The 24,202-nt window shown below is 61.5% G+C and overlaps 1 protein-coding gene across 2 annotated transcripts in view; it reads left to right on the forward strand.

The window, feature by feature from the left end:
• TAFA5 (TAFA chemokine like family member 5) overlaps nt 1-24,202 on the forward strand; it is a 177,251-nt gene that overhangs the window by 58,351 nt on the left and 94,698 nt on the right. Inside the window, exon 1 of one of the 2 annotated variants that reach the window (XM_061418893.1) lies at nt 12,539-12,755. The exons of the other annotated variant lie outside the window; for it this stretch is intronic. Within the exon in view, the coding sequence (XP_061274877.1) occupies nt 12,665-12,755 (91 nt within the window). The 5' untranslated portion in view covers nt 12,539-12,664. Of the gene's footprint in view, nt 1-12,538; nt 12,756-24,202 lie in introns of those variants that run through there. 2 annotated transcript variants of the gene reach the window in all.

Consider the following 24,202-nt stretch of genomic DNA (forward strand, 5'->3'; position numbering starts at 1 on the left):
AAGAGTCAGACACGACTGAGCGACTTCACTTCACCTGGGGCCGAGGCAGGAATTAGACCAGACTCGGAGCACAGAGGACACGCCAAGCGAAGGTCAGCACATTGCTCCCGCTGCAGCTGCTGTTAACACCCCCAAAGCCTCACCCTGGAGTCCCTTTCTGAAAATGAAGTGCGTGGGATTCAGGAACGTTCCCCAGCAGCACTGCGGACCCCACAGGGTGGCCTGTGACTCTGGGGGGTGGGCGGTGGCCGCGGCTCAGCGGGAATCCTAGCCTCCCCGCAGAGTGGGCGTCACACCCAAGGAGGTAGAGCCTGGACCCGGGAAGGGGACTCCCGGGGCCAGGTCACAGCCTCGAGGGCCACGGCACCCCATTTCTGGGCCCTTCCCCGCAGGCGTGGGTCTGGTCATCGGGGGTCAGCTCGGGGCCAACTGCTTCGCCACAGGAAGAGGGGGTCCCTCCCAAACTCTGCGGAACTCCCCAGGCCACCGGGGCCCTGCCCTCGGGCGGGTGCAGCCTTCTGCTCCTCTCCTGACCCGGCCTCTCTGCAGGGCGTGGTGCTGGGGGCCCTGGGTGGACCGCAGGCTGGCACCTGGGCCAGCTGTGCGTCCCGGGGGCAGGACCCTCTCCAGACTGGATGCTGGGCTGGATCTGGCCTCCCCTCCCCCAGCCAGGCCGTGGCCCCTGACCTTCAGCCGATCCTCTGACATTTAGCAAACAGTGTTGGCTGCCACCCCCTCCTTGGAGTCTCAGCCGGGCTTTTGTGCAGGCTCCGTGAGGATGCCGGCAGACAAGGGGCCGATCCTCACCCCGGGGGTCATTTGCACATTTCTCCAGAGGGAATGGTGGTGGGTATTTAGGTTGGAAGGACAAAGGGTCACTGTCCTGAGCCTCGAATGGTCTGTCTGGCCCCACCAGCAGCTCGGGGGATGAGCATTGAACTCTTTGGGGGATGGGGGAAGCCGGCCCGGACTCCTGAGTCCCTGGACACAGGACGCTGGGCAGTGATGCTCCCTGTGTTCCTGTGGTGGGGCCTGCTCACCCTGGAGGCAGCCTCAGCTGAGCAGCTTTTGACAGGCCCAGGGGTTGCTGCATGCTCAGAAGGGGCTTCTCCTGGGAGTAGGTGAGGCCTGGGTCTCGCCGCCTCTTGTCCCCACACCTGGAGCAATCCCCACCCGCCGCAGGAGTGGCCGCCCTCCGGGCAGCAGTGGTCCCGGGACATCTGGTCTTGCTTCCAGCTCGCCAAGCAGGGTCGCGGGAGTGTCGGCTCCTGGATGGACAGCTTTTGCGGGCCCCAGAGGTCAAGGGCAAGGAGCCCCTGGGGTGGGGCAGCAGCTGGGTGGTGTCCTGCTGAGTGTGAAGGCGGCTCTCCCACCCAGCAGTCACGGGCAGCCCCTGCCAGGACCACGTCGGGCTCCTTCCTGCGGGCTCCTGAGCCCGGCAGTTCTGGGAGGGCCATGCAGACGGCTCCCCGTCTGTGCTCCTTAGAAAGGGTGCCCTGCTGGGCGACGGGGTCTTGGCCTGGGCTCCCCAAAGCCGCCCGAGACAAGGATGGGCCTGCACATGGGCGTGACTGGAGAGAGTAGCTGGGGGTTGGGAGACAGGCGTCAGGAGAGAGGGCGGTAAATCAGGGGGAGGTCCCCAATCCCCCCCGGGGCGGCTGAGCTCTGCCTGGTGGGGCAGAGGAAGGCTGCCCCAGGGGCGGAAGGAGCAGAGACTGTGGTCCAGGGCCCGGGCACTTTGTGGGCAGGGGCGGCTATCCTGGAGAATGAAGGCCGGCGTCCAGGGGCTGGTCAGAGGCCGGGTCTGGGGTGGCAGGGCTGTGGATAAGAGCGAGGCGTCCGTGTGAGTGGTTAGGGACATGTTTGGCTCCTCAGGTTGTCCTGACTTGGAATCGGGAAAAGGAACAAGGGAAGCTGAGGGTCACTGATGGCCGTAGGGTGGGCCGGGAGTCGGATCTCCATTGTTGCCTGTGGTCTGGCCAGCGTCCGTATGATGCCACCTGCCTCCTAGTGGCCGGGCTGGGGTGCACGTCGCGGGGTGGAGCCTGGGGTGGTGGGATGGGGGTGGAGCAGGAACCAGCCCCTGCCAGGCTGGAACATCTCTGGGGGACGCTGGGCACAGTAAGGAGCAGGTGGGAGATTGGCTGGAGCCCCTAGATGGGCCCGTGGACTCGGACTTAGGGCGGACTCGGGAACATGCGAGGACCCGCTCTGGAGGCCAGGTGCAGGGGGTCCACCTTGGTGCTGGCTGTGGAGACGGGCTCCCAGATGTGCACCAAAGAGATGATCCCAGACCCGGCTCCTGTCACCACAGCGGCGGCCGGGAAGCCTCTGGTTCTGGCCTGAGCAGCAGAAGATGCTCAGTCCCAGCAGCAGCTACCGGAGCGCTTGGAAGGCCAGGCCAGCCCCACACTGCTGCTGGCTCTGCCTGCTTTGAGCCGAATCCAGCATTTTATCTCCCTCAGATGGAGGCCTTTCAGTCTACATAGAAGCCTCGTTATTCTGGGGTCTCAGCTTCTGGAAGTCCTCAGCCCTGTTAGACTTTGGTCTTGCCGCCCACCCAGCCCTGTGCTCAGCCTCCAGGAAGCCCCTCTTGGCCCCAGTCACAGCATGTGCCTCCCGGAACTGGACTGCCCAGGACCAACATCCATTTCCTCCAGGAGAAGTTTCAGGAGAAAGGGTCTGGGTCTCATTTCCATCTGCACGCTCCTTGCTTGGACCAGAGTCAGACACAGGTAGGGGATGGGTGGATGTACAGATGGATGGATAGAAGGCTGGAGGAGACATAGATGGATGGATTGGCAGACAGGTAGATGGATGGGTGGACAGACAGATGTGTGATAGATAGATGTATTATAATGAATGTTCAGATAGATGAATAGATGGATGGGTGGATGGATAGTTGGGTGGCTAGAAGGAAATATGGATAGGTAGATGGATGGATAGGTGGATGGATGGATGGAGGACAGGATGACAGATGACGGATGAGTGAATAGATGGGTGATGGATGGTGGGTTGATGGAAATACAGATGGGTGGATAGAAGGATGGATGGATGAATAGATGAGCGATGGGTGCCTAGATGGATGGAAGGATTGGTGGGTGGATGGACAGATGGAGGAACACATGTGTGGACAGATGTATAGGATGTGCAGTTGGGTAGAGAGAACAACAGATGGATTAGATAGATAGATGTGTGGGTGGATGGATGGTTGGATGATGGAACAAATGATGAGTGGATGGATGGGTGGATGATGGAATGATGGATGGATGGATAGATGATAGAACGAATGATGGATGGGTGGATGTGTGGATGATGGAACGAATGATGGGTGAATGGATGGGTGGATGATGGAATGAATGATGGATGGGTGGATGATGGAATGAATGATGGATGGAAGGGTGGGTGGACAGATGGAGGGATGATGGATGGAAGGATGAAGAGCTGGATGATGAGGGGTGGACTGATGGATGTACAGCTGGATGTGATGGATGGGTGAAGAGATGAAGCAGCTCTGAGGGTGTTACAGCCTCTTTGGGTGGTAAGGGCAGCCAGGTGGCCCAGCCCTGGCCCAGCCCCGGCTTGCCTGGCTCGAGGCAGGTCCTGAGCTCCTGAGCCTGTTTCCTCAGCAGTAAGTGGGGAACCTCTGCTTCAGGAGGTCACTGTGAGGACCACTTGTGATAAGGGGCCCAGGGCAGGGCTCCAGCTGTGGCCACAGTCCTGCTGCCTGCGCTGGGGGCTGTTCTGTCTGCTCTTTGCCCACCTCTGTGACTTGGAGACTCACGCTTGTTGGCACAGTAAATCCCGTTGCCTCCTTCCTACCTGCTGTGTGGTGTCCAGCCCTGTGGTTCTGCTGCAACCATCACCCCTCCCTGGAGGAAGGCACTCCTGTTGTCATCTGATTTCAGAGGTTTTGTTATTAATAAAGAGAGGCTCCCCTGAGTCCTGTGCACCTCGCTGGACACCCGCAATCTGCTCCAGGTGTTCTGAGGATGTGACTTTCAGATTTAGGGTTGAGACATCTTGAATTTGACTGTATTGCCTCAAGGACTCTTCAACAGGAGTTGACTGTTTTTAAACGAAACGAGAACCTCCCTGTTTGCCTCCTAGAGTGGCCGCTCACTTGGATGCTGTGAGCCGGCTGCATTCCGGCCTCCTCCAGCCCCTAAGGCCCTGGGAGGAACAGCACATGCGTAGCTGTTCCAGGGACCCGGAGCACCAGGCTTCCCCCGTGGGCAGCAGTTCCCTTCCGGCTCATCAGGAGACACGTTGAGCGAAGGGGAAGTATCAAGATCACCTAGGGTGTGAGAGTGAGGGCTACCACGTGCGGAGACCAGGCGGGGCTTCACAGGAGAGGATGGGGCCGCAGCGGTCAGGGCGGGGACCGGAGCCACACAGGCATTGCTGCGAGGCCGGAGAAGGGGAGCCGCTGGGCCCTGGAGGCTGTCATTGCAGGGGGCATGTCTACTCCTCAGTGAAGCCCTGGACTCCCACCCGCCTTCCCGCCCCTCCCCAGCCCTCACCCAGGTGTCGCCTCCTCTGAGTTCCTCCTTGTCGCCTGGCACCGGTAGGGAAGTCCACGGAGTGCAAAGCTCCAGGACTCAGCCCTGCTCCCTAAGGGGCCTGGCTACAGCTCAGGGGACTGGGGGAGGACGCAGGAGGAGGGCTCAGCCCGCGGTTCCTGCCTGAGCCTGGCCAATGGCAAGCTCAGACACCAGGGCCTCAGCAAGGCGGTCCCCGAGCAGGGAGATGAGGGCCTGGGGGCTTACCGTGAGCGGCCGTGGGTGCAGGGGCTTAGCGCCGGCCTGTGGATGACGGGAAGGGAGGTTTCACTGAGATCACACGCTTCTGGGGGTGCTGGGTGCCCACAGAAGAAACAAGAGCGAGAGAGGAAGCACTCCCGACCACACAGGTCTGAGTGTGGTGGAGACTGAGCCGGCCCCCGCCCCAGCGTCCCTGCCGCCCTCGCTCCGCTAACGGCCTTCACATCCGCAACGTCCCCCTCTCCAGCCTGCATTGGCTCTGCTTACTCCTGCTCTAGAGACACGGTCCGGACGCCCCTGCCCGCCCCCCAGCGCCGGGTATAAAGGACCGAGGAGGCGGCCCTGCTGGGGGATCTGCCCTCCACACAGGATCAGAGCTTGAGCTCACAGCTTGCATTCCGGGGTGACTCCAGACCAGCATGGCCTGGCCCATCTCGCTGGGGCTCCCATAGCAATGCCCATGCCCCCAGCTTCCCTGGGGGTCGATGTTGCCCCTTCCGTGTGTGCGGAAGGGAGCCAAGTCCGGGAGGTGCCATCTGCCCAATTAGCTCTAGTCTGAGTCCCCAGCACTCGTGAGGGACCGAGGGGCAGAGGGCCTGACAGCTGGCCAGTGGTTCCACAGCTGCTGACCTGAGCCCGGGGCCCCCTCTCAGGCCCCTAGCCCTTGTCTTAAGCTAAGGCCACCCCTGGCTGCTGGCCTGACCCCTCCCCCAGCACCATGGCCCTCCCCAGAGCAGGAGTGTGTCCCCAACAGGGTCACACGGTTGAATGCGATCTGAGAGGGGCAGCCGGGTGAGGGGTCCGTCCCTGCCTGACCCCAGAGTGCATAAGTAGGCGTGGAAACGGGCAGCCCCACCCCCAGTGCTCAGCCTTCCCGTCTGCAGGACGGGGAGCCTCACACCGCACTTAGCCCAGTCCTGGGGCGTGATCAGGGCACAGTACTCAGGACATCAGTGGACGTGCGTCTTTGCTTGGTGGACACACACACCTCTGCTCAGAGGATCATGGGGACCCGCGGCCCTAGGAGTGCCTGGTGACCACAGCGTCTGGCCTGGCCTGATGACTGAGGGTTGCCTGTGGGTGGCGGGGGGCTGCAGTCACCAAGGTGCGGACAAGGCTGAGGCAAGCAGGACCCCACTTTGGACACACACAGGCCTGGCTTCCAGATGGCTGTCTTCTTAGGACGGTCACTGTGGTCCTGTTCCAGCCTTGCTGTGGCTCAGCCATGAGTACAGAGTCCTAGGCTTCGGCAGCATGGAGACTGAGCTGGGATTCCCGACCACGGCCCCACCCTTGCTGAGCTGCCCCGTGGCTCCCCTCCCCGCTTCTCTGTGCCCTCAGCCGCTCAGGGGTCGTGTGCTCTGGGCGTCAGTTGGGTCCAGGCACCCCCTGTTCTGGGATGGCTGGGATGGATGTCTGGTGGTAAAGCTGGGGTCTCCCAAGGACACCAGGGCCCTGGGGTGGGGGCGGGGGGATGGTCAAGCTCAGGGTCCCCTTGTGAGCAGGACGGCCCCTCCTCTCTGGAGACAAGCCCGCCCTCAAGCCACAGGTGCGTCCAGGGAAGCCCTGCTCTTTGTCTCCACGCCCACTTGTTGCTAACTAATTATTCTTGCTGACGGGGGCTGGGTCCCTTACGGTGACCCCCAGACTTACCCACGCACACAGTGGCGGTCACCTTCAGCTGTCCCCCCAGCCCTGGCTTTGGTCCCAGGTGAGGATGAAGCCCTGATTCTGGGCCCAGTCTGCCCTTCATGCCTGTTCTCCCGCCTGGACCCAGAAGAGGCGGAGCTTCAGCCCGGAGTCCTACTCCTTCCCACAGCGTCGGCGGCCCGAGGCTGCACTGGATTCACCCCAGTCCTGCCCTCCAACGCTGCCCTTCGTGGCTTCCTCTGCCTGTTGCCTCCCGTTTCCTTGTCTGGCACGCTCACTGGCAACTCGGTCCCCTCTGCGAGCTCTGGACTCCGGTCTCCTGGCCCTGAGCCTGCCAGCTGGGCCCCACCTGCTGCGTCTTCCTGGTCCTCCCCCTCCTAGAAAGCCACGTGACTCCCTTCCACGCGGGTGACTTCTCTCCACCAGCCAAGGCCAGCCCTCCATCCCCTCCTGATCTCATGGTCTTTAGTTGTTAGAGTGTGTTCACACTTATTTAAAAACATAGCTGTGACCATCTCTATTTTGTTTGTATCTGTTATCTCCCGCTATAAATACCACTTCGTTCTCTTCAACAAGTGCAGACTATTACATTATATGCACAGAATGTGATTCATTTACAGTATTTTTATAATACTAGGTCTTCTCAAATCACAGAGCTTAAATGTCTCACATGTTAGAAAAAAAAATCAAATAACAAATGGAAAGCAAGATTCTGCCTCGGTTTTTCTCACACCCTGACCTTTTCCCCAGGGACAAAACTGTTCATCATCTGGGCCTTCCTGCTGTGATTTTTCTTTATTTATTTTTACCCAATGTGGCTGTAAGTGCTGACTTAAATGTTTACCCCTTGACTCACTGCTTCTGATCAGCCTTGTTAGGAAATAGTCAGACACACATTATGGTTTAGAGCAAGTTCCAGGGCAGGGCCTGAGCACCTCTCACTCTGAGCCAGGAGAAATCAGAAAGCCCACTTCAATACCACCGTACCTTCCCTTGTTTCATATAATTTTTTTTTTAAAAATCAAGGTTTAAGATCTGTATTTACCTTTCTACCATAAACATTTTTTTCTGAGTTTTGTCTACTTGTGGATTTTAAAACAAACCAAGAGATCAGTGTCATTTACAATACTACTTTATAAATATTGTTCAGCAAAGACAGCCCTGTGAAGAAAGAGATGTAACATTTTATAGTGAAGGTGTTACCAGTTAAAGGAGATTCTCCCCAGTGTGAGGGCCTAATGTGCTTTTAAGCACATACTTTACAGCTTATTTCACATCTAAAGAATCAAATATGCTAGATATTCTTCAGTCCCATATTCCCACACCCAACTCCTTGATTCCTTTTTCTGCTGGGATGTCACCCTGGGTCATTTTGCTGCTGTGGACACGTGGCCAACCAGAGTCTTGTGTGCCCTCAAACCTCAAATGCGGAACCACGTTGATAGTCTAGCTGGGTATAAAATTCTAGGTGCCAAAACTTATCTCTTTAGCGCCGAATGACCTGCTCCGGGGTTTTCTAGAAGCCGTGCTGCTAATGGAAACCCCAGCGTCCGTCTGTGTCTGACTTCCCAGAACATTCCTCTCTTCTCTTCATTCTGCCAGCTGCTCCGAGTCCCTTGCATTTCTTGGGTCCTGGTCTGAGTCAGACTTATTCTGAGTCTGGGGGCTGCCATCCAAGGATGTGTGTTCGGTTGTCTGAATTTCCTAGTCTCTGTTGCCTTTTACCTTCTCCTTTAAACTTTCTGTAGATAGGCGTTTGACACCTTGCATGTCTCAGCCTTTACCGACCCTCCCATCTATTTCTATCTACTCTCTGTTCTGCAAGGCATCCCTTAATTTCCACGCCTGGTTTCCACTCATGCCCGTTTTACTTCTCAGGGTATCCCCTGGAGCCCCAAGCTGGTTAGTCTTGTTGATTCTCAAGTTTTTCTTCTTGTTTTCTTTCCCTTTGTTTCACGGTAACTTATTCTCTTTCACTAGTGCACATTCTATCAAATTTCTTCTAGAATGATGCTATTTGAATTATTATTTTTATTACTTTACTTTTCTCTGAGTCATTAGTGATTTCCACCCCCCACCACCGCCCAGGGTCATGTCTTAAGAGTATTCATGTCCTGGGTTTTCCGTCTCTTTCTGCAAACACCTGGTCGTCCTCCTGGCCAGGTCCTCTCTCTACAGGAATAAGTGTGGAAGTGAGTACAGTCACTGCTCACCGATGTCACTCTCGTCCTATTGAACCAGCAGGCTTCTTGCTTGACCTGGAGAGCTGACTGTGGGTTCCCTGCGAACAGGCAGGGCACATGGACACTTAGGCACCCTTGGAAGGAGCAGTGGAGCTGGTGGGCAAGCAAAGTCCCAGACTGGCCTGATGATGGCCAGCTGCAGCCTGGGGATGTTTGTGCATCTCCCTCCCAGGGAATGGTCCTGCCTCTGACCCCTGTCCCTACCTGCTGTGGATGACCAGAGATGTCCATTCTGCCCTTTCTGGCTCTCTCTCACACTCTCCCTTTCTCAGATCAGGAGACCCCAGGCATTGTTTGTCCCATGGGCCTTTTTGGCAATCTGGTGATGCTTATGAAACCCTTCTCAGAACAACATAAAAACATACAAGATTACTAAGAAAACCAATTATATTGAAATGCAGTTTTATCAAATGTTGGGAAACCTATTTTGATATAGTAATATGTTTGCTTCCTTATTAAAACATTACATAAAAATGTCTGGCAGTGGGACAACCATAATTGGAAGTCAGGGTGATATTTCAAGCTATCTGCATGAGCTGTAATGTGATATGAAGATTCCTGCGATTTCTGGTAGTGACAAAAATCACAGTTACACCTAAACTCTTACGTTTACTGCCTACGTGGCCAACTGAAGGGAACGTCAAGTTTCAGTTGGAGACACATCAAACAAAAGGCACGTCTTCCACACCCAGCCCTCTGCGCTCCTCCCCAGGCAGAAGACTCCTCTCTCTTCGGACAGCCCTCTTACAGCTGTGGCCTGAGCTACCCTTGCCTGACAGCAGCTCGCTCCACAACTCCCACCTGCGAGCGCCTGGCCTCTGCTCCTTGGAGGCATGCTTCCTCCTCTGGGGTCACATGTGCTGGCTCTGGAGCCCTGGACATCCTTCCAACACCTCTGGCTACAGCCTCTTCCCTTCTTTCCAGCATGTGGCTCCAGGACTCCCCACCCTTCCTGGCCTGAAGACTGTCCTCAATTTGGGGGGGGGCGCAATTCCCATGTGGTGCTAGTGGTAGAGAACCCCCCTGCCAGTGCAAGAGACAATAGAGATGCGGGTTCAATCCCTGGGTTAGGAAGATCCCCTGGGGGAGGGCACGGCAACCCACTCCAGTATTCTTGCCTGGAGAATCCCACAGACAGAGGAGCCTAGCAGGCTACAGTTCATTCAGTCGCAAAGAACTGGACACAGCCGAAGTGACTGAGCATGCGTACACACACCAGTATGGCTTTATCATTTATTCTGATGCATCTCTTTGATCAGACCCCGGGTGTTCCCTCCTGCGGTGTGTGTGGTGTTTATTCGGACACCTTGAACTCACTCCCCAGTGGCACGGCTGATCCCCTCTGTGGACCTGTCACTCCTCTGAGGGCACAAGAAACGCGGCACGTGTGGCCCTGGGGAAGGCCTTGGGGCCGGAGGACAGTCTGGTCCCCACGGCACCTCCCCTCCTGTTGCACTTGTTGAAAATAAATTTACACCCTGGTTCTCTTTATAAACTCTCTTCTCTTAGTTCTCTTTATAGAAGGAGCTTCGAAATGGTTAGTTTGTAAAAGTTCTCCTGGGGAATGGAGAATACTTGCAATTTTCAAAATTTCCAGTAGTAGCCACCTGACTGGGCACAGAGGATGTCAGAGGCTGGCCTTGCTTTCTGCTTGAGGTCCCTTTGGGGTCCTGGGGGTGTGTGTGTAGTGAGCACCCAGCGATCCTCAAGCCTTCTGAGGGGGACAGCACAGCACCAGGTGAGGACTGACCGCCAATGACCTTGGTGGAGGTCAGGCTCTATTCTGTTAGGAAGGGCGGTTCCCCAGAGGCTGCTGCAGGGGGAGTTTCCTGCAAACTGCCTGGGGGTGAAGGCCAAGGAAGAGGCTGTTAAAGTAAATGGGACTCCGAGGGTCCATGCAAGGGGAGAGAGACCACACCCACCCACCCCGCCACCCACAAGGCAGGGTCTGAGTTGCTTGGCCTGTCTGAGGCTGCAGCCACTTCTCCAGGTAGCGGCCCAGACCTGGTGTTCCTGTCTCGTGGACCATCCACAGGGAGGGGTCCTGGCTAGCAACGCAGCCCGCGTGGGGCATTGCTTCAGGGGCGGCCTCCCCTCTGACCGGGGCTGGCACAGCACCTCAGGCCAGGTCGGCGGCAGCAACCTTGGTGCTGGTCTGGAGTGACTTGCTGTCTGTGTCCCCAAGTGTGGGTGGAGGGCCTTGACTCACCTGACCTCCAGGAGCACTCCCAGGAGTGGCCCCTTTCCCTTCCTGCACATCAATGTCCCTGCAGGCCGAAAGCAGCTTTCTGGGGCCTGCTGTCCAGGCCTAAGGCTCCCTAGGACCCTCTGGCAGTGGGACCCTTTCCTGTGCCCCACCCACCCCACACGGTGGGGCTTAGGATCAGGCAGAGGCTCCCTCCCTGATCCCCAGCCAAAGCTCTTTGCTGGGAATTTGGAATTTTATTTGCAATTCAATTCAGGCAAACAACTGCCTTGAGACCTAGACTGGCCTCCGGGACGCTGAACTGGGCACAGATACCCCGGCTCCGGGACTCAGAGTTGGTGAGGAAAACGGCCGGGTAGCGAATGCCAGCGCTTCCCAGAGGCAGGAGGAGGCCGGGCCAGGAACGGCCCGCTCCTGCATCTAGCTCAGCCCCGGGCGTTGAGTGAGCGCCTACGCGCCGACCGCTGGCCGGAAGGATGGCACCTACTGGGGCCGGAATGTGCAGCGAGTGTATTTCCAGGACCAGGTGCAGATTTTCAGAAGCCGCCGCGGCTCAGTCCTGGGCGGTGGCGACGCCTAGGCCGGGGTCCCCGCCCCCCCGTCCTCCCCGGGAGCCGCGGAGCGCTGGGGGGTTGGGCGCACCAGGGGCTCGATCCCCGCTCGGTCGGCCCCCGCCTCGGCCGCCTCTGCAGTGAGGCCCCTGCGCGCCTAGGTGGAGCCCGACCCGCGGTTTTCGGCCGGACCGGCCTCGCCTGACCCGCCGGCGCGCCAGGCGGGGGCGCTGCAGGGCGGCAGGGGTCCCCTGGGTCCCCTCCGCGGCCCAGTGCGCATCGGCGGCTCGGCGGGCCGGCAGGAGCGCAGACGGCGGCGGGCGCGGGCCGGAGTCCGAGCGCCGCGCGGCCCCTCCCGCCGCCTCCCCAGAAGGACCGAGCCGATCGGGCGGCGGGCGCGCGCCACGGGCCGGAGCGGCGGCGTCCCGCGGGCGAGGCGCGCACTGTCGCCGGCCCCACCTGTCGGCGCGGCCGCCACCGCCGCCGCCACCGGCCCAGCCGGGCAGGCGGCCCGCGGGAGCCCGGGCCGGGCCTCGACCGGCCGCCGCGGCGGAGGCGCGGGCTCCGGGAGCGCGGAGGCCGGCACCGTTCGAGGGCCACCGGGCCACGCAAGTTCTCTGCCTGCGGGCTGGGCCCGGCCGCGCGGGCCCCGGCGGCGGCGATGGTGCGGCGGCCCCGCGCCCGGCGCGCAGCCCCGGCCCCGCGCTCGGTTCTCCGCGGCGGCGGCGGCGGCGGCGGCAGCGCGGCCCCCCGAGCCCCGGGCCGGGGCGAGCGCGGCGGCGGCGGCGAGAGGAAGGCAGCGGCGGGAGGCGACAGGCGACCGGCGGTCGGGCCGTTGCGCAATCCACGGCCCGCCGTCCGAGCCCTGCCGGCGGCGCGGCTCCGGGGGCGGCGGCGGGGCTGATTCATGGGGCCGCGGCGGCCACCCCCCCGCGCCCGGGCCCCCGGCGCCCCGCAGCCCGCGCTGGTGGCCGAGCGGCCGGAGCGGCGGCCGCCGCGGCCCGAGCCTCGGTGCTAACCTCCCCGCCCCGCCCGCCCCCTCCCCGCGCCCCCGCCCGCTCCCCTCCCCCTGCCCAAAAAGACACAGCCCGGCTCCCGGAGCGGCACCTCCAGTCGCGGCGGAGCGCGGCGCTGGCGCGGATGGAGGGCGCGAGCGGGCGGCCGCGGCGGCTGCACCCGGCGGGGCGCTGATGCGGCGCCTGGACCTTTGCTGCTCGACTTGGGGGGCGTCGGCCGAGTGGGCACTCCGCGATGCAGCTCCTGAAGGCGCTCTGGGCACTCGCGGGGGCCGCGCTCTGCTGCTTCCTCGTCCTGGTGATCCACGCGCAGTTCCTGAAAGAAGGTAATTGTCCCCCCGCGCGCCAGGCTTCCAGCACGTTCGGCCGCCGCCGCCGCGCTCGGCCCGGCCAGCCCGGCACCACCGCGGGGCCCCGGCGCCCGGCGCGCACCCTGCCCGGCCCCGCGTGGATCCCGCAGCCGCGCTCAGCCCCGGGTCCGAGGTGGCGGGCGGCGCGGACGCGGCGGCCTCGGTGCCTCTGGCGCCGCCGGGCCCCGGCCCGCTCCGGGGCTGCCGTGCCGTCCCCTTCCCCGCACGGCTCGTGGGCAGCGGCGCCTGGCCTCTGTCCGCCGGCTCTCGGTAGATGGCACCCGCGCTCCACGCTGGCGGGCCAGGCGCGGGCCCGGGCGGAGGGAGCCCCGGACGAGGCCTGCGCGTCCGCACCCCGCTCTCCGCGCCGCCTTCCGGGCGAGCCCGGGGCCCGCCGGCTCTAGGAGCAGGGGCTCGCCCGCCAGAGCGCCTGGCCCCGCACCAAGTCCGGCCCCCCGTCCTCCTTGCCTGCTTGAGAGCAGAGCTCGCGCTGCAGTGGATCTCTTTCTTGGGACTTGGTTGAGTCGAGCAAGTTGATGGAAGCATTTGTGGGACGGGCGGCCCTGCACCTGCTGTCCAGGGCAGGAGCCCCGGGGCTCGCAGGGCGGGTGTGGACCCGAGTACCGGGGCATTCCTGGGAACTTGCTGGCTCGGAGGCCTGGGCTCTGGAGGGCAGCCCGGGTGCACTGGGCTCAGCCCGGCTGCCCTTGTGGAACAGCCGCCGGGCGGCGCCCGCTGCCATGGTGGCCGTGCACTCGCCCCCAGGCCCCTTGCCCCCAGGACTGCGCGGTGCCCCCCAACCCCGGCCAACAGGGCAGGCCAGCCCACCTCCAAGCCTCCGTGGCCTGAAGAGCAGGCAGATCCTCGTTAGCTCCGGGCCCTCACAAAGGTCGGTGTGCAGCGTTCAGCTGCTTTCCAGCCTAATTAACGAGCTGCCTCTGGCTCTCCGGAAGCAGGTAGGTGTGGGAGGCCAGGCTGCCCGTCACCTGCTCCTTTGGCCTGGTGTCCACTTCCTGCCCTTGGTTTTGGGTCCAGGCCCTGAAGGGAGAGGGGACCACCCCCCCACCCTGGGGGTGCTGCTGCAGGCCCAGGCGGCCCCGAGAGGGCCCGGTGAGGGCCGCCTTCCACCACCGGCTTGCTTCAGGAGTGGCTGGGGATGGGTGGTCCCTGGGGGCTAGCAAGCCACCCAGGGGCTGATGCCAGCTGCGCCCTCTGCCAGGGGACTCTGGGGCCCACCAAGTGGACGACGGTTCCTTTCCACCGGGCTGTGCTTTCAGGGGGATCTCTCGAAAGGGGACTCCTGTGAAGTTCACTGCTTCTAAGGTGGAAAGGGCCGGGCTGTGTGTGTGTTCCCCCGGGGAGGGGGTTGTTCTGTGTGAACACAGATTCTCCGTGATCCTAGAGCCGTCGTGGTGAGAGAGGGAGTTCTGAGCACCTCTGGCTGAGCCCCGGCCTTCCGCTCGCCCGGTGGGAGCCGACCGGTCCTGCTGTCTTCAGAGGCCCTGCCGTCCTCCTGAGGCCCCGCGTCTTAAGGTCAAAACGCATGTTTTGATCGACAGAGAGTTTCTGTCTTCTGGATTCAAAGAGTATGGGTGCAGGGCAGGGCAGGGCAGGGGTTCGGGGCCTCATCTTGCTTGGAGAGGGTGCTGTTTTCTGAGATTGGATTATTGGAGAGCCTGGCACAGAAACCTCCGCGTTTACCCTGCTCTGGGCAGCAACCTCAGCGAGGCGCTCAACGCTCTGGAAGCCGGTGTAGGAACAGGGAGGTGGGGCGTGGGGCCTGGAGCAGGTCCGCGCTCTGCAGGCACTCGGGGGAAGTTTGTGTGCACAGCCCTCTGCAGTCCTTAGAAGCGCCGTCTGTCCATCCTGAAGAATGTCACAGTCCTGCTTCCCAGGGTGGAGCACCCTGCACCCCGTATCTCTGAAAGGTCAGACTGAGAGCAAGCACCCTGCCCTCCCTGACTGTCCCCTGTGGGGTCAGGAGCCCCGGGCAGGTGCTGGGGGGCCGGGGGGCGGCCCGCCCTGGATGCACGGGACCCCCGGGCCCTCTGGCTGCAGGCCCCGGGCCACTTCCTTCCAGGCGCACTGGCCCCAGGAGGGGGGAGCGCGGCGGGCGGACAGACAATCGTGACTTGTTGTCTGCGGACGTGTGGGAGAGAGCTGTTTAAATGGCCATTTCCCTGAATCTGGCTTTCTCAGCGGTGAAGAATGGGGGGCCTGGGGAGCCGCTTTTCCACACTCCGCCTTTTGTGTGCAGATGCGGGTCACCCCGTGGCTAATCTGTCCCCCTCTGGCCAGTCTGTCTCCCAGTGTTGGCGAAGATGAATAGGGCTGTGCACGAGAGAGAGGCGTATTGTGGTTCCTGATTGCAGTCTTGGCCGGGCCGGTCTTTGTGAGAGCCTCCTGCCCGCCGTGGCCAGCCGGGCCGGGCGCTCAGAGGGCGGGGGAAAGAGGGCTGCGGCCTGGGGCGGGGGCCGTGGGGAACTGGACAACCCTGCCTCCTCCTGCTCACCCCTCGGGACGCCCTGCCCCTCCTCTGGGGAGCTCGGGCTGGCCTTGGCCTCGACACAGCACTCACGTGCCCTGAGTTTGTGAACTAGTCCGGGGCGGGGTGGGGGGGCGGTCTGGGGAGCTGATTTCAAATGCAGCCTCTTACTCGGGGGACAGAAGGCCCGCGTGGTGCTGTGCCCCAAGAAGGCAGAGGGGAGACTTCCTTTGATCTCCCTAACGATGCTAGGTCTCAGAACACGGCCTTAAGGAAACGGCAGGAATTAGGGGAAAAAAAGGATTTTCCGTCTCTCTCTACGAAAGACTTGAAGGTATTTTTCTCCTAGCTTTTCAATCACCGTGCAGATTCAGGCCCTCGGGTCGCCGCTGATGTAACCGGAGCAGTACAGTCTGCTCTTTCCTGCAGCTGTGGGTCTGAGGTCTGCCTGTCTCCCTCTCCTTGGGGGCCGCAGAGCTGGGAGGTGGGTGGGCGTGTGATTCACAGCCTCTGTGGGAGAGCGTGTTTCGGGAGATGAGTGTGTACATCCGGACACGCTTGCCGTGGACCCGGCCTTGATTCCGGAGGTCCTTTCTGAATCGGACAGCTGCTCTGAGGGCCGACTGTTGAGTAAACAGGATTCCACTTTGGTTTATTTAGTTAGCGCCTCATTCTGGAAGAGAAACGGAATTCTGGGCGCCCAGGGCCAGGGGGAGCACGCGTACCCCCGAGCAGCCCCTCCGTGGTGTCCTGTGAATGGCCGTGACTCTGTGCTCCTGGCGGTCATCGCTGTCGTCGTCACGAGCTCAGGAGTGAGCCCAGAGTTAACTCTGTCTCTTACGTCTGTGAGTGTATTTTAAAAAGTGGACAGAGGCCTGACAGCACAGTTCCTGGAACCCAGGGGTCCATCAGAAATGTATCTGTGGGAGCAGAAAATCACCCCGGTTACAACCCACACAGGGTCTCCCAGGCACTGACGCATGCAGGCAGCCCCCTGTGGGTCGGGAAGGATTGTGGATCCCGTGTCGAGCTTCCGAGCACGGGAGAGTTCCGGGGCCTAGGCTGTGCCCAGATGGTTCTCAGAGGCTGTGATAACGAGGAGGGTCAGGACAGAGGCCCGGGGCTGGTGTTCGAGTCGGCAGAAGACTGAGACGCCCTGTGTTCCAGATGCTTCCGACCACCCGCCCGGACCTCCCGGGAGGCCGGGGGCGCCCAGCCCACCCTGCCTGCCTGTTTCTCCCGGAGGCTCCGGGTGCGCACCAAGGGGCCCGGCCACGCTGCCTTTTCTCCCCTCAGCAGAGCCCCTTTGTGAGGCCAGGGAAGTGGGGCTGGCTGGGGGGCACTTGGGGGCCGCATTGAAATAGCCCGGCTCCTCATTGCTATGTATCATCATTTCCGCGTGGCAAAGAGTCTAAAGCCCGCACTCACCGTAACGGGAGCCTTGTTGAGGAGCATCTGACAGCTGGACAAAGTGAGAGCGGAGAAGGGCTGGTCAGGGGGTGATTGCTGGGGTGCCAGGGCCTGGCCGGCTGCTGTACACCCCCGGGCCGGGCACAGGCGTGCAGGCTGGGGAGGGCTGCCCTTGGCCAGACTCTCCGCCCTCATCTCTGGAAGCTCTTCAGGCCCTGTCTTGGCCTCCACCCTGAGCAGGCATCAGGGGCCCTGCAGCAGACCGTGTGAGCTCCAGCTCCAGAGTCTGCTTTACAAACCTGTACGCACCAGGCTCTTACACCAGGGTCTCTGCGCATCCTGGGGACACAGCCCCGTGTAGGGGTGCCAGCGGCGAGGGGGCAGTGTGGGGTGGCCAGGTCCCCTCCCTGTGGAGGGCCGCTGAGGCCTGCAAGAGGCGGGGGTGCTGGGTCCCCGGCAGCGGAGCACCGCCGACTCATCGTGTGTGTGTGTGTGTGTGTGGTGGTTTGTTGTTCAGTCGTGAAGTCACGTCCGACTCTCTGTGACCCCATGGACTGCAGCAGTCTGCTGTCCTCCACTGTCTCCCGGAGCTTGCTCAAACTCACGTCCATCGAGTCGGTGATGCCATCCAGCCATCTCATCCTCTGTCGTCCCCTCCTCCTTCCCCCAATCTTTCCCAGCATCGGGTCTTTTCCAGTGAGTCGGCTCTGAGCATCAGGTGGCCAGAGTATTGAAGCTTCAGTACCAGTGCTTCCGTTGAATATTCGGGGTTGATCTCCTTTAGGGTGGACTGGTTGGATGACGTGGATGCGTTCACTAAACTCTCCACAGGTGTTATGTCCGTAGGCACATGGAGTGAGTGAGATACACTGAGAACCTGCTCTTGGATCAGGAAGCCGTCCTTAATCTCTGCACTTGCCGGTCAGTAGATGGTTACAGGAGACGCAGAGTGCAGTATGAGCTGCGTGACAGAAAGCATCGAGGTTGTCACTGTGCGTCTGCGTGTAACGTGTGCTGCTGTTCACACGTGTTCAGTGAATGGACTCTGAGCCCCCTGGAGGGGCACGCAGTGAGGCCTGGAGTCCTCGTCCTGCTGTGCTGGTGACCGGCTGGCCTGCCATGACCGCTCCCTTTCATCTTTCCCTCTGAGTCTGTTCCTCTGTGCTCACCAAGGCGCTCACACAGGTGACATGGTCACAAACGTGGGGACACATGCGCGCATGGACACACAGGCAGGCACACGTGGGCGCAGCGCCCAGCCTGGAGGCAGGAAGCAGGGCAGAGGCCCGGGGGTCCCGTCTCTGCCCGCAGCACCCTGGGGCTGCCTTGCCCGAGGCGGCCACGTCCAGCGAGGCCCAGCGATGTCCACGGACAGGTCACAGAGGTCACAGAGCCAAGGGGACGTGGGCCAGCGTGTGCGCTCACTGTCTCTTCTTCTCTGCTTGGACCCGGAGCTCAGCGGCTCCTGGAGTCTCATACCTACCCCCCCTCACACATCCCGTACCTCGCTGACCCAGCGCCTGGCTCGTGGGCTTACACATGCTTGTGCAAATGGCCTTTGTAACTGGGAAGCTGGCTGGACATGTGATATCAGGCAAGTCACTGGACCACTGGGACCCTCAGTCTCCTTGGCAGAACGGACAGGTCGCAGACCTGAAACTTAGGTTGGTCCAGCCCGTATTTCCTGAGCTGAAGACAGTGCTGATCTTGGACGGAGCCCCTCCAGGGACTCAAGCTGCCCACTCCATGCCCACTCCCTGCCCCCCTGAGATTCCTTCCCCAGGTCATCTCATCTGGGAGGCCTCAGCTGCGGCTGCCAGCACGTTCCAGGATGCTGGGTCTTGCTTCAGGGAGTTCCCAGGGAGGGACAGGGCCCTCCATCTCTCCCTCACAAGGGCTCTGACCACCGACCCAACCTGTGCCCTCCAGAACCATCTCTGAGGCAAGGGGCTTCCCAAGGGAGATGGGAGCCCAGGACAGCTGAAAGGGCAGGGGACAGGCCCGGCCCCGCAGGCCACCCCGGGACCCGTCAGACCGAGGGTCTCGGCCGTGTTCCTGGCAGATGCGGGCCTGGGCCCTGAGAGCCTGGTGGGCTGGGGTGGCCCCAAGCCTCCAGGGATTTGGAGGCTGCTGACCAGGCTTGAGTGAAGCCCTGCCCCGACCCCCACCCCGGCGGGGAGGGCCCATCCCCACGTGGCCCCGGAGAGTCCAGCGCAGGAAGGCTGGGACCCGCCTGCTTCCTAGCCGTTCCGTAGTCCCTAGGGCGGGAAGCCTTTGCCGCCTGCCTGGGGCTGAGATGCTGTCCACGAGCTGGCCCAGGCTGCAGGCCCGGAGGGTCACCCACTGAGCTGGCTGCACGGGGCTGGCGGTGGACGGAGGCTGTTCTCGGCCCACCCAGCCCCCTGGCAGTGACCTGAGCAGCGGGAAGGGCCAGCCCCTTCCTTCCAGGCACCCGTGTGTGTTTGTGGAGCTGCAGGGGGTGGGGGGGGAGGAGAAGCAGGGTCACCTTTTAGCAGGGGAAGGGCAGACGCTCTCAGGTGGGGAACCGGGTGGGCGTCCCCCCAATGGCCTGGCTGTGCAGGCCCTCCGCCCCCTGCCATCCACACGGCCTCTGCCGCCAATCGTCGCCAGTGCCCCGGTGGCCCAGGGCAGGAGCTGGGCCATGTGCTCTGCCGCCCTCGTCTGGGTGACTTGATGGTGTCTGTGGTGATTTATGGATGGTCCCCTGTGGATCACGTGGCCCTTTGTCCAAACACAACTTTGCAGGAATGGGAGGGAGGCCTGCCCTGTGCCCCAGCTCCTCTGGCCGCCCGGGAGCTCGGGGGGTACCACCCAGACGACCCCCACTTTCAGTAGGAAGATCCCACACGTGATTGGAGAAAGTGGGTCACAGACTCAGACCGTGCTCGGGGGACCCACGTGAGGCGCCGTGGCTGACCCCCAGCCCCGTAGACGGAGTCGCGAGTCTGACAAGACTGAGCCAAGGGCTGTGGGTGTGTCCAGTGGTCTTCGCAGCCCACCCGTGGGGCGGGTGACCCCGGGTCCAGCCGTTCCCACCCACGGGCCCGTGTTTGTCTGCTGCTCTCCCAGGGTGCACGGGAGTCCTTTTTATTCTTTGCGTCTAATCCTCCTTAGGAGATGGAGCCTGCCCCGTCCGATGAAAACCCTGCAGGTATGATGTCTCCTCTGGCATCCAGGCCAGGATGCTCCTGGTGGTTGAGGTCGGGGCCAGGAGACCCTGGACCGTCTCAGGCCTTCCTAGGGCGGGATGGGACGGCCAGGGTGGTGCCTCTCCAGCCACGTGGTGGCCACCTCCAGGGCAGTGTAGCCCAGGGACAGTCGGGGCACCTCGGGCAGGACTTGGGGGAGCCTGGCCAGCCCTGAGAGGGCTACCTTCAGTACACTGAGCTCCCTGGTGTCCTGGGCAATAATGACTTGGTCCTTATTGGGCCTGGGGTGGTCACCCTGGAGGCCTCAGTCCACCAGCTGTGGCCCTGGCGGGTCCCATGGGCACCGGCTCCCTGGCTTGGGGGAGCAATCCGAGGTCTCAGACTGGGGGCACGGCATGGTGGTGCCTGCCTTCCCCACCCTGCAGGACTTGGGGTGAGACCTCAGCGATGGACCTGTGACCCCGGGGTGCCAGTGGCTGGTCTGTGCCCTGGTCTCCTGGTATGACAGTGAGTCTGGCAAGGGGCTGAGGCTGGACCTCGTGGGCGGCCCCCTCTGCCGCTTCCCCCTTGGAGGCTGGTTCTGGAAGGTCCCTGAGGACCCTGCGGGAAGTCCCAAACCACACCACACATGCCCACCCTCAGCCCTTTGTTCTCCCAAGAGTCTGGAGGAGGGTGTGCAGCCTTTCAAACACACAGTCTTTTCAAAGTCAGCCTCTGCCTGGAGAAGGCGGGTTGTATCAGCCAGTTCCTTCTCTTCTCCTCCAACCGCAGGAGCAGCTGAGCAGGCTCCGCACGCTTTACTGAGACAGGAGCCCCGGTCTCGCTGATGCTTAGCTATGCTTTGCAGGACCCCCACCCCCCGCCATCATCCTGAGCCCCACTTCCCCAGGAGCCCTGCACGGCCACAGCCCCCGGGGCCGATTGCCTGGGCGACGGCCTTGCTAGACATAGTGGCCCGGGGTGGGCCGCACATTGAGCGCCTGCAGTATGCCGGCACGAGCTGTGTACTGGTGCCCGTGGGAGCCTGTGCGTGACGAGCCGGGCTCCTGAAGAAGCGCACGGCTGAGAGCTGAGCCGTGGCCCCCCAGGGACGGTGCACCCAGAACCTGTGGGGGGGCCTGGTTGGGGAGGAGGGTGATTTGCAGGTGAGGTTAAGGTAAGACTCTCTGGGCGCCATTGTCTGGATGGGGTCCACCCTGCACCCAGAGAGAAGCGTCCTTAGAAAAGAAGAGATGCAAGAGAGGCCCATGTGAAGATGGAGGCAGAGACGGACGATGTGGCCACCAGCCAAGGGATGCCCATGGCCTCCAGAGGCTGGAAGAGGCAGAGGACCCTCCCCCAGAGGCTCCAGAGAGTGCGCGGCCCTGCCCACGCCGTGACCTTGAACCTGAGGCTCCCAGGACCCAGTGGGATGAGTTTCCAGGGTTTGCTCTCATTGTTGCCACGGCTGCAGGAAGCCAGCAGGCCACACGCGGGTGATTGAGGGGCGCATGCTGGGAGGAGCCCGGCCAGGTGTGCCGTGCGTGCAGGGGTCTCACCACCTCTGTCCCAGGGACGCCCGGACGGGCAGACGCCCCATCAGTGTTCAGGCAAAGACGTGGTCTCCTGTCTGGCGTCTGGGCCCACAGGGCAATGGCCACTGAGTCCCAGCTTGAGGCAGAAGCCGCATCTCCTGGAGGTGAGGGTTGGGAGCGGCCCGGAAGTCCTCAGCACGCCTCCATCTGTAAATCAGTGTTTCCCAAAGCCAGGGCACGTAGGCTGTGCATACGAGATGACTTTATGCGGGCTTGGGTGGGCATTTTTCATTTTAACGGTCGTGTGTTTATTTTTATGGTTACCTTCTATTTACGGCCACGGGGCTGGCTTCCTGCTCACAGAAGATGGAGAGTTCCTTCCCGGCCAGACAGGGACGCTCGTGGGGGGGTCGCGGTGGAGGCAGTGAGCCACGGGGGCGCATGTTTATGGAGCATCTACTGCGCGCCGGGCCCAGCGAACAGGCTAAGCCAGGCAGCAGGAGGCTGGTGGGCACGGGGCTGAGGCTCTGGGCAGCAGGGGCCCCAGAGGGTCGTGCAGTTGGATGAGGGTCATCACAGGCCACGCTCCAGTAGCCATGGTCACTTCCTTGGTGTCCAGGCCAACTGAGAACGAAGGGGCCTCCCTGTAATGCGGGACATGCACTCCACGGAGGATGCTGGAGAGAGAGGTAGGCGGTCAGCTTCCAGGGGCTGTAGGACAGAGGCCCACGACGGGGGCTTGAAGAATGGACATTTACTGTCCCCTTCTTTTGGAGGTCGGGAGTCTAGGCCGAGACGTTGCGGGGGTGGGGGGGTTCCTTCCAGGCCGCTTCGTGCTTCTGGTGGCTCCCGGCAGCCCTGGCTCTCCCGGGCTCGGGACCCATCTCTCCAGTCTCTGTGTCACGTGGCCTCCTCCTGCTCCTCTCTTATCAGGATGCGCGCCCTTGCATTTCGGCCCCACCCGCATCCAGATGACCTCATCCTGAGAGCTTCACTGTATCTGCAAGGACATTTACCCCAGAGCAGACCACCTTCCGGGGTTCTGGGTAGACCTACCTTTGGGGTAAGGTAAACCTTCCAGGGTTCTGGGTAGACCTTCCAGGGTTCTGGATAGACCTTCCGGGGTTCTGGGTAGACTTTCTAGGGTTCTTGGTAGACCTACCTTTGGGGTAGGTTATACCTTCTGGGCGGAGAAGGAGATGGCATCCCACTCCAGTACTCTTGCCTGGAGAATCCCAAGGACGGGGGAGCCCGTTGGGCTGCCAGCTGTGGGGTCACACAGAGTCGGACACAACTGAAGTGACTTAGCAGCAGCAGCAGCAGACCTTCTGGGGTTCTGGGTAGACCTTCTGGAGTTCTAGGTAGAACTTCCGGGGTTTTGGGTAAACCTTCCAGGGTTCTGGGTAGACCTACCTTTGGGGTAGTATAGACCTTCTGGGGTTCTGGGTAGACCGTCCGTGGTTCTGGGTAGACCTTCCAGAGTTCTGGGTAGACCTTCTGGGATTCTGGGTAGACCTTCTGGGATTCTGGGTAGACCTTCTGGGGTTCTGGGTAGACCTTCCGGGGTTCTGGGTAGACCTTCCGGGGTTCTGGGTAGACCTTCTGGGATTCTGGGTAGACCTTCCGGGATTCTGGGTAGACCTTCCGGGGTTCTGGGTAGACCTTCCGGAGTTCTGGGTAGACCTTCCAGGGTTCTGGGTAGACCTTCCGGGGTTCTGGGTAGACCTTCCAGGGTTCTGGGTAGACCTTCCGGGGTTCTAGGTAGACCTTCCAGGGTTCTGGGTAGACCTTCCGGGATTCTGGGTAGACCTTCCAGGGTTCTGGGTACCTACCAGACCTACCTTTGGGGTCCACCGTTCCACTCACCGCATGGGGGCTGGAGGATGATGCACCTGTGACTGGGCACTGACGCCGTCACCCAGGACCAGAGGTCTTGCAGACCTTAATGTAGCAAGCACCAGCCCCCTCCAGCCTGGGCCTTCCCTGTGTTTGGGGTTCTTCTGGGGGCTTGGGACTTCCTCCTGCTGAACCCCATCACTCCTTGATGGAAGGGGCAACGCCGAGAGACCCTGCATCCTGCCCTCGGAGGCCCTGGTGTCCCGCCCTGACTGGGGCTGGCCGTCTGCAGGCTGAGCTGACCGCATGGGGCCAGGACTCTGTTTCTATTCGTGAACCGCACGTGTCTGTGTGAAAGTTAGTTGTTTTTTCTTTTCTTTCATTTTTTAAAGAAAATTGTGAAAGCCACTTTGGCATCGGTGCCCGGCCTCCCCCAGCGCACGTTTGATTCCACTTGGAACAGTCGGTTGCCAGCTTAGCAGTTTCCCGGCACGTTATTCAAAATGTGTCTGTGATGTTCGTTCTCTTCACTCCCCAGTCCTAACGAGCTGACTCACCATTGAACCTCGCGTATTTCTTTTTTTTTTTTTTTCCATTAAGTGTGTGTCTTGGCATTGAGAACAAACTTCTGGGTGTAGTTTTCTTCCCACTGAGGCTGGGAAACTGTGCATGAGAAGGGGCGGGGGTGTACTCTGCCTGAGGAATCTTCTGGAAGGGAAAGTGGTTCCTCTTGGGTGGGAAGCACCATTAAAGGCAGAGACTAGGGGGCAGGAGAGGGATGCCCAGGCCCCATCACAGGCTGTCCCCCGGGGTCCTACTCCCCCAGCCCCTCATCAGAGAGCCTCTGACGCAGCCATCCACCTGGAGGGCGGCCCGAGATGCCCCAAGCTCTGACCATGCGGAGGGGAGGGCACAGAGGTGTGGGAGGTCCTGAGGGCGCCCGTACTGTGGACGGAGGTCTCCTGCCGGCTTGGGGTGGGCACAGGGACCCAGGAGGTGGCCACAGGG

Source organism: Bos javanicus, chromosome 5, assembly GCF_032452875.1.
Source record: "Bos javanicus breed banteng chromosome 5, ARS-OSU_banteng_1.0, whole genome shotgun sequence".
Taxonomy (NCBI): Eukaryota; Metazoa; Chordata; class Mammalia; order Artiodactyla; family Bovidae; genus Bos; species Bos javanicus.